The sequence below is a fragment of the Salmo trutta genome, chromosome 22 (genome assembly GCF_901001165.1).
Source record: "Salmo trutta chromosome 22, fSalTru1.1, whole genome shotgun sequence".
NCBI lineage: Eukaryota > Metazoa > Chordata > Actinopteri > Salmoniformes > Salmonidae > Salmo > Salmo trutta.
The window spans coordinates 42,082,855-42,101,357 of NC_042978.1; the positions used below are offsets into that span (position 1 = coordinate 42,082,855).

Below are 18,503 nucleotides of genomic sequence, written 5' to 3' on the forward strand. Positions count from 1 at the left end.
TACTGCTCCAAAACCGCCATAGAAAAGCCGGACTACGGTTTGCAATTGCACATGGGGACAAAGATTGTACTTTTTGGAGAAATGTTCTCTGGTCTGATGAAACAAAAATAGAACTGTTTGGCCATAATGACCATCGTTATGTTTGGAGGAAAAAGGGGGAGGCTTGCAAGCCGAAGAACACCATCCCAACCGTGAAGCACAGGGTGGCAGCATCATGTTGTGGTGGGTGCTTTGCTGCAGGAGGGACTGATGCACTTCACAAAATAGATGGCATCATGAGGGAGGAAAAGTATGTGGCTATATTGAAGCAACATCTCAAGACATCAGTCAGGAAGTTAAAGCTTTGTTGCAAATGGGTCTTCCAAATGGACAATGACCCCAAGCATACTTCCAAAGTTGTGGCAAAAGGACAACAAAGTCAAAGTATTGGAGTGGCCATCACAAAGCCCTGACCTCAATCCTATAGAAAATGTGTGGGCAGAATTGAAAAAGCATGTGCGAGCAAGAAGGCCTACAAACCTGACTCAGTTACACCAGCTCTGTCAGGAGGAATGGGCCAACATTCCCCCAAGTTTGTGGAAGGCGACCCGAAACGTTTGACCCAAGTTAAACAATTTAAAGGCAATGCTACCAAATACTAATTGAGTGTATGTAAACTTCTGACCCACTGGGAATGTGATGATAGAAATAAAAGCTGAAATAAATCATTCTCTCTACTGTTATTCTGACATTTCACATTGTTAAAATAAAGTGGTGATCCTAACTAACCTAAGACAGGGAATTCTTACTAGGATTAAATGTCAGGAATTGTGAAAAACTGAGTTTAAATGTATTTGGCTAAGGTGTATGTAAACTTCCGACTTGAACTGTAACTGTGTGTTAGTGCAGTTCAGTAAGTAAGTAAGTAGCTTTGCCTTGTGTGAGCAGGAATGGCTCATAGGGCAGGAGCCTATCTCCTGTTTCTGTAGCGTGGGGCAGCTTGATGTACATGTACACCCCTGGACAGCACGTAGTCTATCGCAGGGCCTTAACCCCAATCTATCTCCTTAATGCTGAGTGCCAAGCAGAGAAGCATCAGGTTCCATTTTCACAGTCTTTGGTATGACTCTGCCAGGAATTGTCCTCACAACCGTCCAATCTCAGGGTGGACACTAACCACAAAGCCAGTGAATAGGATTTCAGTGAACTTATGTCAATCATGAAGCTCAACATTCTCAGCAACAAAGGATCAAATTAATACAGATCAGCTAGAGGACAACAACATCAGCTAGAGGACAACAACATCAGCTCGAGGACAACAACACCAGCTCGAGGACAACAACACCAGCTCGAGGACAACAACACCAGCTAGAGGACAACAACACCAGCTAGAGGACAACAACATCAGCTCGAGGACAACAACATCAGCTCGAGGACAACAACACCAGCTCGAGGACAACAACATCAGCTAGAGGACAACAACATCAGCTAGAGGACAACAACACCAGCTAGAGGACAACAACATCAGCTCGAGGACAACAACACCAGCTCGAGGACAACAACACCAGCTAGAGGACAACAACACCAGCTCGAGGACAACAACACCAGCTCGAGGACAACAACACCAGCTCGAGGACAACAACACCAGCTAGAGGACAACAACACCAGCTAGAGGACAACAACATCAGCTAGAGGACAACAACACCAGCTAGAGGACAACAACATCAGCTCGAGGACAACAACACCAGCTCGAGGACAACAACACCAGCTAGAGGACAACAACATCAGCTCGAGGACAACAACACCAGCTAGAGGACAACAACACCAGCTAGAGGACAACAACACCAGCTAGAGGACAACAACACCAGCTAGAGGACAACAACACCAGCTAGAGGACAACAACACCAGCTCGAGGACAACAACACCAGCTAGAGGACAACAACACCAGCTAGAGGACAACAACACCAGCTAGAGGACAACAACAGGGGTGCCATAGCAAGTCTGCTATGGCACCCCTGTGTGCTTGCTTGCGTGTTTGTGTGTGTGTGTGTGTGTGTGTGTGTGTGTGTGTGTGTGTGTGTGTGTGTGTGTGTGTGTGTGTGTGTGTGTGTGTGTGTGTGTGTGTGTGTGTGTGTGTGTGTGTGCACGTGTGTGTGTACAAGTGCTTGCTTGTGTTTGTGTGCGCATGTGTTTGTGAAACAAACAAAATACGTAAAGACAGATCTAGAAGCAAGTTATTAGTGTCAAATACACCAAATCATCTGCTGGTCAATGTTAGGCTTGGCAGGCTCACTTCACCCCTGGCCTTATAGAGCAGCATGCTGCATACAGTACAGAGGAGACCCAGATAACAGCTAGCAATGTTTTACTGCAGCTAGCAGCAGGCACAGGCTCAACCACATGGTGAGGCTCTATCAGCCTGCAGACCCAAGGTCAAGGGCACGTTATATGAAGACATGAAATATGCCTGATATTGTAAAGATGGAGTCATAAGCTCTAAACTTTTAAAGGAAGAACCACTGTAGGATTCAGTTCTGGTCCACATTTCTATAAAGAGGCGCTTTCACCTTTCCTGTCATACCGTGGGGCTTTATGGGCGGCTGGAGGGGCTTAATTGGTCCATGACTGTGTGTGTGAATGTGTGTGTGCCCCACCACACTCAGGGGTGACTGCACACACACATATCACTGGCTTTCATGGTCCTCTGGAGATGGGCCTTCACACGCACACACACACATACTCACACACTCACACAATCATGCACCCGAACAACCTTGTATGTTTGCAGTGGCTGTGAGGAATCAGATGTAATGAGTTTATTGTATTCTCTGTAGGGTAATATTACAGACCGAACCTTTATCATGGACACACCACAGATCTCCTCCAACTCACAGTCCAACACCTGGAGACTGATAGAACTTCATAATGTGAGACCATAAGTGTCCATGTGGTTGAGGCTAAGCCCACTGTTCCAGCGTCTCACTCATTGTAGCATTGGTGGTACACTAACGGGGAGGAGGCTAGCTGAACTAGCAATCATCTTTGACTGTTTATAAGGATGGGTGTAATGTCTGTTAGCTGTGTTAGCATGTTACCTACTCTTAATCAATACCCTCTGACTTCAGTAGCTAGCTGCATAACTGCATTGCTAATAAAGGATTGTGTGTCATGGATTGATGGTGCTGTTGGTAGTGTACTGATGGTGCTGTTGGTAGTGTACTGATGGTGCTGTTGGTAGTGTACTGATGGTGCTGTTGGTAGTGTACTGATGGTGCTGTTGGTAGTGTACTGATGGTGCTGTTGGTAGTGTACTGATGGTGCTGTTGGTAGTGTACTGATGGTGCTGTTGGTAGTTTACTGATGGTGCTGTTGGTAGTGTACTGATGGTGCTGTTGGTAGTGTACTGATGGTGCTGTTGGTAGTGTACTGATGGTGCTGTTGGTAGTGTACTGATGGTGCTGTTGGTAGTATACTGATGGTGCTGTTGGTAGTGTACTGATGGTGCTGTGGTAGTGTACTGATGGTTGGGCTGTTGGTAGTGTACTGATGGTGCTGTTGGTAGTGTACTGATGGTGCTGTTGGTAGTGTACTGATGGTGCTGTTGGTAGTGTACTGATGGTGCTGTTGGTAGTATACTGATGGTGCTGTTGGTAGTGTACTGATGGTGCTGTTGGTAGTGTACTGATGGTGCTGTTGGTAGTGTACTGATGGTGCTGTTGGTAGTGTACTGATGGTGCTGTTGGTAGTGTACTGATGGTGCTGTTGGTAGTGTACTGATGGTGCTGTTGGTAGTGTACTGATGGTCAGCCTACTGCAGTAGCAGTGTAGCAAATAGCAGCCTGACAGTCAGTAGCACAAAGCTGTATCCAGCACGGCCTGGGTGAGGTCATCCCTGGCAGACTGTCAGGCCCCAGGGCTCAGGGCAGTCTCTTTCCTTTATCTTATTCTCTCTTCCTCCTCTCCTCCTCTCCTCCTCTCCTCTCTCCTCCTCCTCCTCTCCCTCCTCCTCCTCTCCCCTCCTCCTGCTCCTCCTCCTCCTCCTCTCCTCCTCCTCCTCTCCCCCTCTCCTCTCCCCCTCTCCTCCTCTCCCCTCCTCTTCCTCCTCTCCCCTCCTCTTCCTCCTCTCCCCTCCTCCTCCCAAACTAACCCCTTTAGGTCCCTAAATGATTAGGAGAGCTCAGAGGTTTGTTTCTCCCCAAGTGAAAGATCAGGGTCCCGATGGAGGGCTCAGGGCAGAGAGAAAGAGAGAGAGTGAGACCATAACATACTCGAAACACCAGTCTAATCTCTAACCATAAAGTGGTCCAAGGCTGAGACCTCAGACACTGAGGACAAATGTAGTCAGCGGTCTTATAGCCTCGTATACATAGTGACATGTCATTCCTTCACTTTAGCCATTGTTAACTTACTCTAGCTCTTCACAGGCCTTTATCTTTATCTATTTGGACTGCGTAGCAAATGTCCACAGTCCGCCTCTCTCTCACTCTTTCTCAATTCAATTTCAAATCAATTTCAATTTAAGGGGATTTATTGGCATGGAAAACATATGTTAGTTTTGCCAAAGCAAGTGAAATAGATAATAAACAAAAGTGACATAAACAATAAAAAATTAACAGTAAAGATTACACTCACAAAAGTTTCAAAAGAATAAAGACATTTCAAATGTCATATTATGTGCAAATAATCTCTCTCTCTCTTTCTCTCGCTCTGTGTCTCTGTCTTTCTCTCCCTCTCTGTGGGGTTTTAGGGACTTAGTGCTCCAGTGATGTGATGCTCCAGTGATATATGCATAGCTCTACACCCTACCTATAATGCACCACTAGCATTGGAACAAAGAGCCTCTCTTCTGTGCTCTTATGTAATGTTCAGTGAGTGGAAGGGAAGGATCAGGAGGATATGGTGCGTCTGCCCTTCCTGCTACATTATTACTGGCTTACCCAGGACTTGTAATGCATTAATTGCACTGATTTGAATCAAGTGGATCTTGTAAAGAGGCCTACATGTATATTTCTGGGGGGTTGATTATTTAAAAGGTCATTGATGATATGCCTTCTAGCTAACTAGCTTGGAGATTTCTGTGTTTGAAATGCGTTAACACAAAATGCAGTCAGTATCCTTCCATAACTTTATCATGCTTGACTTTGGGTTGGTCCCAACAACAAGCCAACAAAACCACTTATGGGTAAATGTAATAATCTAAAAGTCCTCATTGTTCAGTGTTTGGCCTTGATACTTGTCTATGGCTTCTGATGGCCAAACCATAATCCACAGAGAGAGGTAATTGGAACCATCTCACCACTGAGCCCCATACAGCCCTGGTCATAGAGCCCATAGAGAGACAACCAGGGCCCCTGTGGGTAGGGTAGCCTTTGGTCCAGTGAAGTAGTGAATGGCTTCATTGTGATATAGATCCACATGAAGTGCTTAAGGCCCTGACCCATAGTATCGGAGGGCCCTGACCCGTGGTATCGGAGGGCCCTGACCCGTGGTATCGGAGGGCCCTGACCCGTGGTATCGGAGGGCCCTGACCCATAGTATCGAAGGGCCCTGACCCATAGTATCGGAGGGCCCTGACCCGTGGTATCGGAGGGCCCTGACCCATAGTATCAGAGGGCCCTGACCCATTGTATCGGAGGGCCCTGACCCGTGGTATCGGAGGGCCCTGACCCATAGTATCAGAGGGCCCTGACCCATTGTATCGGAGTGCCCTGACCCATAGTATCGGAGGGCCCTGACCCATAGTATCGGAGTGCCCTGACCCATAGTATCAGAGGGCCCTGACCCATAGTATCGGAGGGCCCTGACCCATAGTATCGGAGGGCCCTGACCCATAGTATCGGAGGGCCCTGACCCATAGTATCGGAGGGCCCTGACCCATAATATCGGAGGGCCCTGACCCATAGTATCGGAGGGCCCTGACCCATAGTATCGGAGGGCCCTGACCCATAGTATCGGAGTGCCCTGACCCATAGTATCGGAGGGCCCTGACCCGTGGTATTGGAGGGTCCTGACCCGTGGTATCGGAGTGCCCTGACCCATAGTATTGGAGGGCCCTGACCCAGAGTATCGGAGGGCCCTGACCCGTGGTATTGGAGGGCCCTGACCCATAGTATCGGAGTGCCCTGACCCATAGTATCGGAGGGCCCTGACCCGTGGTATCGGAGGTCCCTGACCCGTGGTATTGGAGGGCCCTGACCCGTGGTATTGGAGGGCCCTGACCCGTGGTATTGGAGGGCCCTGACCCGTGATATTGGAGGGCCAAGGCCCAGTAAGTGAATTAGAAGAGACGTCCCAAAGCCAGGCTTTAATTCCCTGCATTGGCCTTAATCTGATTGGGAACAATCTGGGCGGTTAGCTAAAGGGATTCCGCCGGCCAAATAGTTTTTATTTCATTACTTTATAAAGAGTGGAAGAGGATCCCACTCTCTATGCAATCAGGCTGGCCTTCTCCATCTTGGCTCCAATATGCACCGCTCAGACCAAGGGATGGGCCTCGTCAATGGCCCTTTATCATGGCCACAGAGAAACCATTACCACTGTGCCAATGGGCGATGTGACTGATGAGGGGTATGCACAGACACAGACAGACACACTGTCACAGGATCATTTGCAGGATTTGTTGATTGTGAATAGTCTCTGTTGTGGTGTTTTTTCCACTGGACAAAGCCTGGTGTTTATTGGTGTGTCAGTGTGACAGACTCATGTGACTACAGTGTTTCATGAGAAGGTCTTCAAAATCTGCAGAAATAACAATAAAGTCTTAAGCATAGCAGTAAACCCCTGTGAGTTGGTAGCTAATACAGCTAATGCAGTATGTCAGATTCTGCATACGTAAAGGTCAAGGGTCAGGGATAGGTGTGTGTGTGTGTGTATGTGTGTCCTGTTGCGGAGGGGTAGCCTACCTCTGTCATGGAACAGTGGATGACAACAGCACGTCTTGGTCTTAACAAAGCTTCCCAGTGTTTCCTGAGCAGGCTGAATGTGAACTAACCACTGTCGGACAGCCAACCAGCCTGTAAATGTAAACGGTTTGTTCTGCAGCCTTGGCTGAGGCCTCCCGAGGTCCCTTTGTTTAGTGACAGTGCCTTCAATAAGTATTCACACCCCTTGACTTATTCCACATTTTGTTGTTTCACAGCCTGAATTCAAAATGGATTCAATATATTTTGTTTCTCACCATTCTACATGCAATACCCTATAATGACAAAGTAAAAACAGGTTTTTAGACATATTTCATTTACACATGTGAATACATGTTAGAATCAGCTTTGGCAGCGATTACAGCTGTGAGTCTTTCTGGGTAAGTCTCTAAGAGCTTTGCACACCTGGATTGTACAATATTTGCACATTATTCATACAAAAATGATTCAAGCTCTGTCAAGTTGGTTGTTGCTCATTGCCATTTTCAAGTCTTGCCATAGATTTAAGGATTTTTTTCCCCTTTAGGATTTTGCCTGTGCTTAACTCTATTCCGTTTCTTAAAAAAAAAAAATCCCTTGCCGATGATGAGCATACCCAGCATTTGCTTGAAAATATGATGACTGGTACTCAGTGATGTGTTTTATTGGATTTTCCCCAAACATAATGCTTTGTATTCAGGACATAAAGTTAATTTATTTTCCACATTTCTTTGCAGTTTTACTTTAGTGTGAACAGGATGCATGATTTGGAATATTTGTATTATGTACAGGCTTCCTTCTTTTCACTCTAATTTAGGTTAGTATTGTGGAGTAACTACAATGTTGTTGATCCATCCCTTGTTTTCTCCTATCACAGCCATTAAACTCTGTAACTGTTTTAAAGTCACAATTGGCCTAATGGTGAAATCCTTGAGTGGTTTCCTTCCTCTCCGGCAACTGAGTTAGAAACAACACCTGTATCTTTGTAGTGACTGGGTGTATTGATACACCATCCAAAGTGTCATTAATAACTTCACCATGCTCAAAGGAATATTCAGTGTCTGCTTTTTCTTTTTTTCTAGGTGCCCTTCTTTGCATGGCATTGGAAAACCTCCCTGGTCTTTGTGGTTGAATCTGTTTAAAATTCACTGCTCGACTGAGGGACCTTACAGATATGTGTATGTGTATGGTACAGAGATGAGGTAGTCATTTAAAAATTGCACATAGAGTGAGTCCATGCAATTTATTATGTGACTTGTGAAGCAGATTTTTACTCCTGAACTTATTTAGGCCATAACAAAGGGGTTGAATACTTATTGTTACTGATACCTCCTGAACTTTCATTACGCACACCTGTCCCCTATTCCCACTGATTAGTACTTGTATAAATGTGCCCTTTGGTTTCCATTGGCTTGTCGAGTATTGTTACAATGTCCGTTGGTCATGTGAGCACCTGTGCTGTGTGTTTTGGCTTGTGTGCCTTTGTGGATTGTGCTGATGATTATGGGTCTCGTCCCGTGTGTTAATCGTTGTGCGCGTGTGTTATTTATTCCAGGTACTCCTCGTTCTTTTGTTTTGGGTTTCTACCCAGTGTTTTGTTACGTGTTTGTTTGGTCTTCGTCCCTGTCTTTACACGGCACGCCGTAATTTGGGCTTATTCAAAAAAAACTATTACGCATTCTTGCTCCTGTCTCCCGAATCATTTATGCCAACGTGACACTTATAGACTCAATACATTTCAGCTTTAGATTTTTTATTAATTTGAAAACATTTCTAAAAACAAGATTCCACTTTGACATTATGGGGTAGTGTGTAGGCCAGTAAAACAACATCTAAATTCAATCTGTAACACAACACATTTTTAAAAGGTCAAGGGGTGTGAATAGTTTCTGAAGGCACTGTAGCAGCACAGTTGGAGATCACACATTGAAGTTGAAGGACTAGCGCGGTAATACATTGTCTTATTGTTGTAAACAATTATTCAGGGTTGTTTGTTAAGTCTTCAGGCTTTATTATTCTGTAAAATGTTTTAGCTAGCAGAAATACATTGTATTTGTAATATCTAAGTATGCGACGGCCTTTTGGTTTATAAGTAATACACCGCCTGATGTTACGATGCTTCGTTCTTCCATATCTGATATTATGATTGGAGCTGCCTCCTCCTACCTCCTCCCCTGTTTAACAAACAGCCCCCATCCCGTCCAAGGTCAGCCTAACCCCTCTCCTGAGCCCTGATCAAACTTTTTACCTGTTCTTTTTATTGAGCCCGTTCATTTCCTAATCAATCTGGTCTGGGATGGCAGCGGGGAGGTGGATGACGGGCGGCCAGCGTTGGATGAATGAGAGAGATTACAGCAGGAGTCAAGGATAATCTCTGCCCCCTGCTGATAACTGAGCCATAAAAATGTATCAATGTTTTCTACTCGCTCAGGATTTACAGGCCAACACTGTTTATGGCCAGTAGCAGGTGGATCGTGAGGGGAGAAGGCCATCCGAACACACACACACACCTGGAGGGGAACACACAAAATCAGTAATCATTCCTCCTACCCCTCCCCTCTCATCTTCCTCTAGTTCACACTTCCCTTTATCTCTTTCACTCTTTCTATCCATGTCTTGCTGAGACTGCTTTTTCCATGTTGATTATCTCTCTATACATCTGACACCATCTTCTACCACCAGAGAAAGACACAAACAATGGAATAGACTAATATTTGTTAATGAGGACTTGAGAGCAATGACTTTCCCCATTAAGAGATTCTAAATTATACCAGATAGAGATTAGAACTCAGCAGTTACTGAATGATAATACAGAGTTGATCTGGGGTTAATTAACATGACCTTACCAAACCCCTCTGGCCACCTCATAGTTTGTGTGTGTGTGTGTGTGTGTGTGTGTGTGTGTGTGTGTGTGTGTGTGTGTGTGTGTGTGTGTGTGTGTGTGTGTGTGTGTGTGTGTGTGTGTGTGTGTGTGTGTGTGTGTGTGTGTGTGTGTGTGTGTGTGTGTGTGTGTGTGTGTGTGTGTGCATCTGCGTGCTTTGTGCACTGGGGCAAGTGGGGCCTTTTCAATTAGAGAGGCTGTGCCTCTTTCCTCCAGTGTCAATTAGGAGCGGTTAAACTTTTATAAATGGCACATCTCTATGATAATCAAATCAGTGAGTTATTTTCATTATGTTGCACTTTATCCTTACAAGCCTCAGTCTTTGTTTCAAAGATAAATATCTGATAGATTTAACAGTAGTAGCAATATAACAGTGGTGCAGTTGTGAGTCAATAGGTTTGTGGCAGTGTCCTAGCAAAGACATCTACCAGACAGACACTTACAGGACACTGCTCTAGGTCTGTGTCCCAAATGGTATCCTATTCCCTTTACAGTGCACTACTTTTGACCCGGGTTCAGGTCAGTAGTGCACTAGGGAATAAGGTGCTCTGAGCTCATAGTGGTCCTATGGCAGACAGACATTGTGCCAGGACAGGGCAGGCGCGAGTTCCGCTAGTAACGTGGTGTGGTTAATGAGCAGTGGAACACCACAAGTTCGGAGCATGGCGTGCCGTGGTGCCACCGAGGCAAAGCCTCCAGTATCACTGTGTTTTACAACCAAACTCTAAACACCAGTCTAATCTCTAACCATAAAGTGGTCCAAGGCTGAGACCTCAGACACTGAGGACAAATGTAGTCAGCGGTCTTATAGCCTCGTATACATAGTGACATGTCATTCCTTCACTTTAGCCATTGTTAACTTACTAAGATGTAAAGTAGAGCAGGATAGACCGAGAGTGGCCTTGAGTTACGTTGGAGGAGCTACAGGACAAAATACAAACCATCTAACCCAAAAAGGCCTGTGGTGTTGATGGTATCCTACATGAAATGATACAATATACAGACCACAAATTACAATGGACTATTCCTAAACTCTTCAACATTATTCTCAGCTCTGGCGTCTTCCCCAATAGTTGGAATCAAGGTCTGATCAGCCCAGTCCACAAAAGTGGAGACAAATTTGACCCCATTAATTACTGTGGAATTTGCAATCACGTAAAAATCCATTGCAGTATCATCAACATTAGACTCCTCAGTGAAAACAATGTCCTGAGCAAATGTCAAATTGGCTTCTTACACAAAATACCGTACAACAGATCACGTATACACCCTGCCTACCCTTATTGACAAACAAACAAAAGCAAAGTCTTATGTTTTCTTGATTTCAAAAAAGCTTGTGACTCAGTTTGACATGAGGGTTTAATAAACAAATTGAGGAAAGCGGTGATGGGGGAAAAACATACGACACAATAAAATCCATGTACACAAACAAGTGTGCAGGTAAAATAAATAATAAACACACAGATTTCTTAACTCATGGTAAGACAGGGAAGCAGCTTAAGCCCCACCCTCTTCAACATACACTGAGTGTTCAAAACATTAAGGGCACCTTCCTAATATTAAGTTGCCCCCCCCCCCCTTTTGCCCTCAGAATATTCTAATTTCCTCAGGGTGTGGACTATACAAGTTGTTCCACAGTTGTATCAAGTTGTCTGGATGTCCTTTGGGTGGTGGACCATTCTACACACGGGAAACTGTTGAGCGTGAAAAACCCCGGCAGCTTTGCAGTTCAGAGTTGTTCCGAAGTGTCTGTCCTATATCTGAGCAATATAAGAAAGATCAGGAAACATGTATAAAAATGTATGTAACCCCTTATTTTTGGCACTAAATAGTCTCCATATAGGACTCTACCTGCTAGTTATCAAAATCCAGAAAATATATTCTACAACCATCTAAAAGGAAGCGATGCCCACACGTTCCTCCACAGAGCTCTCAGCTACAGAGAGATTAACCTAGAGAAGTCCCCTCAGCCGACTGGTTCTGGGGCTCTGTTTAGCCCACAGAGCTCTCAGCTACAGAGAGATGAACCTAGAGAAGTCCCCTCAGCCGGCTGGTTCTCTGTTTACCCCACAGAGCTCCAGGACAGCAACAGAATTAGACCAAACCAAATTATGAGAAAGCAAAAAGATAACTATTTGACACACTGAACACAATCAACCCAAAAAAACGGAGCAATTTGGAATGTTACCTTCCCCAAACAGAGAGTACACAGTGGCAGAATACCTGACCATTGTGACGGACCCCAAATTAAGAAAATCCTTGACTATGTACAGACTTGCTATTGAGAAAGGCCGCTATAGGCAGACCTGGCTCTCGAGAGAAGGCCGGCCTTGTGCACACTGCCCACAAAATGAGGTGGAAACTGAGCTGCACTTCCTAACCTCCTGCCAAATGTTTGACCATATTTGAGATACATATTTCTCACAGATCACACAGACCCACAAAGAATTTGAAAACCCCTCAAACAATAATAAACTCCCATGTCTGTTAGGTGAAATACTGCAGTGTGCCATCATAGCAGCAAGATTTGTGGCCCGTTTCCATGAGAAAAGGGAAACTAGTAGAGCACAAATAACGTTGTAAATACCACCAATATTTATCTGTTTATTTATCTCCACCTACAACTATTTGCAATTTGCGAAAACACATAGCTGATAATATAACACTTGAAATGTCTCTCATTTTGAAACTTTTGTGAGTGCAATGTTTAGTGTTAATTTCTAATACTTTTTTGTTTGTTGTTGTGTGTCTTCTCATTTTGTTTATTGTTTATTTCACTTGCTTTGGCAATGTATGCACGTTTCCCATGCCAATGAAGCCCCATTGAATGGAATTGAATTGAATAGTACGCAGAACGAAGTTGCCGGGTTAGTTAGCCTAGCACGTGATGCCTTCAGGCTAGCTTTAGCCTTGGTCTCTGGCAGTCACAGTTCCCTGGACCTCTCTCACGCTATCCCTCTGCTCCACTTTTAACACACAGGAACAACTCTGGGCAAACTATACCGCAGCACAGCACAGCCACAGTGCTCACATCATTAGCTATTTCTTTAGTACACTCTCTTTGCCAAAGTCACACAATGTTCTCTTCGCATTTCATCCATCGTTGGTCACACATAGCTGGAAATCTCCTTAAGCAATCAGATTGGGCTTTTAGACCCAGAGCTGCGGCCTGTAACAGTGGCTGTTCTGTACATTTACAATGCTTTATTTAGAAATGAAGCATGTTACAAGTCTCACCATGTCTGGTGTGTGAGTTCACCATGTTTTGTGTCATATAAAAAGAGGTACATAAATGCTGAGTAAATTAGGCCCCAAGTCTCAAGTGGATACATGAGTAAAACGTACATATGTGTGTGTTTCTACATTTGCATACTACCATGCTTCACACTCTAATGCTCCGGGTTAGATCTCCAATGACAAGCTCTTAAGTAAGTTCTTGTGAGGATGACAGTGTGGAGATCACTTAACATTTTACATTTGAGGAGCACTCACACTCTGTGCTACTGCATTACCTTTGACCTATACATGATAACTACATAAATTAGACGCAAACGTTTAACTTCGGGATTATCAGCTAGCTATTTGTGAATTGTATTAATCTAGCTAGCCAGTTAGTTTCACATGTAAAACACAACCTAAAACTAATGTTGCTATGCCAACATTAGCTACCAATTCTTTGTGGGTAGCTAGCTAGCTACCAATTCTACACTACAGTGAATGTTTTAGGCAGTTTAACATGCTAAAAGTAACACAGTATGTATTTATTAATGTATCAAGATAAGATATTGTAGTCAGGTAACATATGAGATGTGAGTGGGCAACTTTTTCCACTTAATTTCAGCCGCCATTGTTTAAGAAATTGTGTCTCGTTTTTTACATGGTTGTGTCATATTACGTCAACAATCCTGGGAATATTTCAGTTGAAGCTTACATTGATGCACACTCCGAAATAAACTATATACACACAAAAGTATTTGGATTCCTCTTCAAATTAGTGGATTTGGCTATTTCAGCCACACCTGCTGCTGACAGGTGTATAAATTCAAGAACATGACCATGCTATCACCATAGACAAACATTGGCAGTAGAATGGCCTTACTGAAGAGCTCAGTGACTTTCAACATGGCATCATCATAGGAAGCCACCTTTCCAACAAGTCGGTTCGTCAAATTTCTTCCTTGATAGAGCTGCCCCAGTCAACTGTAAGTGCTGTTATTGTGAAGTGGAAATGTCTAGGAGCAACTCTTCCACGAAGTGATAGGCCACACAAGCTCAGAATGGGACAGGCGTGTGCTGAAGAGCGTAACCCGTAAAAATGGTCTGCCCTCAGTTGCAACACTCAATACCGAGTTCCAAACTGCCTCTGGAAGCAACATCAGCACAAGAACTGTTCCTCGGGAGATGGGTTTCCATGGCCAAGCAGCCGCGCACAAGCATAAGATCACCATGCGCAATGCCAAGAGTCGGCTGGAGTGGTGTAAAGCTCGCCGCCATTGGACTCTGGAACAGTGGAAAAGCATTCTCTGGATTGATGAATCACGCTTCACCATCTGGCAATCCGAAGGACGAATCTGGGTTTGGCGGATGCCAGGAGAACACTACCTTCCCCAATGCATAGTGCCAACTGTGGAGTGCCAAGTTTTGTGGAGGAGGAATAATGGCTTGGAGCTGTTTTTCATGGTTCGGGCTAGGCCTCTTAGTTCCAGTGAAGGGAAATCTTAACTACAGCATGCAATGACATTCTAGATGATTCTGTGCTTCCAACTTTGTGGCAACAGTTTGGAGAAGGCCCTTTCCTGTTTCAGCATGACAATGCCCCCATGCACAAAGCGAGGTGCATACAGAAATTATTTGTCGGAAGAACTAGACTGGCCTGCACAGCGCCCTGACCTTAACCACATCAAACACCTTTGGGATGAATTGGACCGCCGACTGCGAGCCAGGCCTATTCACCCAACATCAGTGCCCGATCTCACTAATGATCTTGAGCAAGTCATCGCAGAAATGTTCCATCTAGTGGAAGCCTTCCCAGAAGAGTGGAGGCTGTTATAGCAGCAAAGGGGGGGGGGGGACTAACTCTATATTAATGCCCTTGATTTTGTAATGAGATGTTTGACGAGCAGGTGTCCACATACTTTTGGTCATGTAGAGTACAATGGAAAGAGAAAGTATGTGAACCCTTTGGAAATGCCTGGATTTCTGCATAAATTGGTCATAAAATTTGATCTGATCTTCATCTAGGTCACAACAATAGACAAACACGGTCTGCTTAAACTAATAACACACAAACAATTATACGTTTTCATGTCTTTATTGAACACACGGTGTAAACATTCACAGTGCAGGGTGGGAAAAGTATGTGAACCCTAGGATTTAATAACTGGTTGACCCTCCTTTGGCAGCAATAACCTCAACCAAATGTTTTCTATAGTTGCGGATCAGACCTGCACAACGGTCAGGAGGAATTTTGGATCATTCCTCTTTACAAAACTGTTTCAGTTCAGCAATATTCTTGGGATGTCTGGTGTGAACTGCTCTCTTGAAGTCATGCCACAGCATCTCAATCGGGTTGAGGTCAGGACTCTGACTGGGCCACTTCAGAAGGCGTATTTTCTTCTGTTGAAGCCATTCTGTTGTTGATTTACTTCTGTGTTTTGGGTCGTTGTCCTGTTGCATCACCCAACTTCTGTTGAGCTTCAATTGGTGGACAGATAGCCTAACATTCTCTTGCAAAATGTCTTGGTTAACTTGGGAATTAATTTTTCAGTCGATGATAGCAAGCTGTCCAGGCCCTGAGGCAGCAAAGCAGCCCCAAACCATGATGCTCCCTCCACCATACTTTACAGTTGGGATGAGGTTTTGATGTTGGTGTGCTCTGCCATTTTTTCTCCACACATGGTGTTGTGTGTTCCTTCCAAACAACTCAACTGTAGTTTCATCTGCCCACAGAATATTTTGCCAGTAGCGCTGTGGAACATTCAGGTGCACTTTTACAAACTTCAGACGTGCAGCAATGTTTTTTTTTGGACAGCAGTGGCTTCTTCCATGTTGTCCTCCCATGAACACCATTCTTGTTTAGTGTTTTACGTATCGTAGACTCGTCAACAGAGATGTTAGCATGTTTCAGAGATTTCTGTAAGTCTTTAGCTGACACTAGGATTCTTCTTAACCTCATTGAGCATTCTGCGCTGTGCTCTTGCAGTCATCTTTGCAGGACGGCCACTCCTAGGGAGAGTAGCAACAGTGCTGAACTTTCTACATTTATAGACAATTTGTCTTACCGTGGACTGATGAACATCAAGGCTTTTAGAGATACTTTTGTAACTCTTAACAATTCTTAATCTTAGGTCTTCTGAGATCTCTTTCGTTCAAGGCATGGTTCACATCAGGCAATGCTTCTTGTGAATAGCAATCTCAAATTTTGTGAGTGTTTTTTATAGGGCAAGGCAGCTCTAAACAACATCTCCAATCTGGTCTCATTGATTGGACTCCAGGTTAGCTGACTCCAGACTCCAATTAGCTTTTGGAGAAGTCATTAGCCTAGGGGTTCACATACTTTTTCCAACCTAAACTGTGAATGTTGAAATGATGTATTCAATATAGACAAGTTGTGACTTGCCACTGTATGTACAAACGGAGTACGCATCTGAGAACTGTCCTCCACGCTCCGTTTTGCATACTTTGATTTGGACTCAAATCAAATCAAATTGTATTTGTCACATGCTTCGTGAATAACAGTGGAATTAATTACGGGCCCTTCGCAAACAATGCAGAGAGGAAAAAAAGAGAAGTAATACTACGACGAGGAGTAAATAGAACAAGAATAACCTGGGGAATAAATACTCAGTCAGTATCGCGTTCTCCGACCACAGTACATAATGATAAACACCCTATATTTACTCTCCCATACTTCTTAATGGGAAACTCTTGACCTTGCAGACTTGGCTTGTGTGGATGTAGATGTAGGTTTAATATGTGGCCTATAGAGACTGTAAGACGAGAGACAGGGAAAGAGAGAGAGAAAGAAAGAAAGAAAGAAAGAAAGAAAGAAAGAAAGAAAGAAAAAGAGAGAGACAGAGAGAGGAGAGCGAAAGAGAGGAGACTCCTTCCAACAGCCTGTCTATCACACCCCACTATCCCTCTCTCTGCCCTCTTCTTTTTCTTCTCCCAATTACTCTGACCACTGGGGGTCCCTGTAATTGGTCTACCCCTGCCAGATTAGCCCTGAGGTGGGCTACAGCGACAGGACAGGCCCTGGTTTCAAAGAGGCCCACCTGGGCTCCTCCACACTAGCCCCTCCAGTGTGACGACTGCCTTGGGGCAGGGGGTAGAGGGGGGTCGCGGCGCCTCTGTTTGTCTGTCCACATCACAGACCAATCAATAAACGAGCTGGGGCCCTCACACCCACCAGAGCCTGCTTTAAAGACAGACGGCCACCCCACCCCACTGTACTACACACGACACACACACACACACACACACACACACACACACACACACACACAGGCAGCCCAGGTGAAATAGGGGGTTATCTCCGTCTGACTTAACAAACACAGATTGGGGATAATAGCATTAGAGTATAATGCTGTCTATTGAGTTGGTGCAGGTAAAGAGGGCTGTAGCCTACAGCATTCTGCCATAGGGGCCATGCAGGTAGAGGGGGGTCTTTGTGTTATGGAGGCTGCAGGAATACAGGTTGACTTCATTGTGATGAGGCTGCAGCAAGAGAGGTCGTTTGTATAGCTGGGCTATAGAGGGATAATCAAGGAAATCAGTTCTATACTGTTGTTGGGTCTCCAGACTGAAGGCTGCTACAGGCTGAGAGCTATCTTACTCATCCAGGGAGGGAAGGCCAGGCTCCAACCCCTCACATCCCTCCGTCTGTAGGCAGAGCCTGGCAGAGAGCCCACTGGAGGCTGTGTGTGTGTGTGTGTGTGTGCGTGTGCGTGCGTGTGTGTGTGCGTGCGCGCGTGTGTGTGTGTGTGTGTGTGTGTGTGTGTGTGTGTGTGTGTGTGTGTGTGTGTGTGTGTGTGTGTGTGTGTGTGTGCGTGTGTGTGTGCGCGTGTGTGTGTGTGCGTGTGTGTGTGTGTGCGTGCGTGTGTGTGTGCGTGCATGTGTGTGTGTGTGTGTGTGGGCTCTCAGGGAGGAATGTGGGTCTAAAATGCACCTTGCCCTCCGCACGCATGTCATACACTCCTCTCTGACAGGACAGACACACACAAACACACACACACACACACAGTCTCATTTATCTTTAAATAAGGATGCAAAGCCAGAACAGAGAGGAAAGACTAAAGGGGATATTATCAAGAAAACAGGCGGTTTGAAAACGCAGCGACAGTGTGTTTATTAAGACTTCTGTGCTTCTCTGTGTTTCTGGCTTCAAAGAGTGTTTGGGAAAAGAGCATCAGTGCAGAGGCTACTGAGGTGAACTCATCAGCTGATTGAAGAAAGAGAGGGAGAGAGAGGAGAGAGAAAGAGAGAGAGAGAACAGAGAGAGGGGGGAGCACTTAAGACTAGCTGAAAACCCTCAGGCCTCAATAGATTCCTAGATACACACACACAAATACACTGCACACACAAACACACACACAGTCACACATTCATACACATGTCCTCGGCGTGGCTCCTCATACCCACTGTCTGCTGACAAATTCACAAATCCGGGGAATTTTCCCCCTGTGGAAAACCACAGTGTTTGCATTTCAGAGGTCTCTCCAGGGTGAGGCTCGCTCTGGAAAGAA

General features: G+C 45.0%; 1 protein-coding gene across 1 annotated transcript in view; it reads left to right on the forward strand.

Moving 5' to 3' along the window:
- LOC115157907 (phosphatidylinositol 3-kinase regulatory subunit alpha-like) overlaps positions 1 to 17,066 on the forward strand; it is a 198,601-nt gene extending 181,535 nt beyond the window's left edge. The window contains exons 8-9 of the mRNA XM_029706241.1: positions 16,699 to 16,721; positions 16,977 to 17,066. Of these exons, the coding sequence (XP_029562101.1) occupies positions 16,699 to 16,721; positions 16,977 to 17,066 (113 nt within the window). The remainder of the gene's footprint in view (positions 1 to 16,698; positions 16,722 to 16,976) is intronic.
- The last annotated feature ends 1,437 nt before the right edge of the window (positions 17,067 to 18,503 follow it).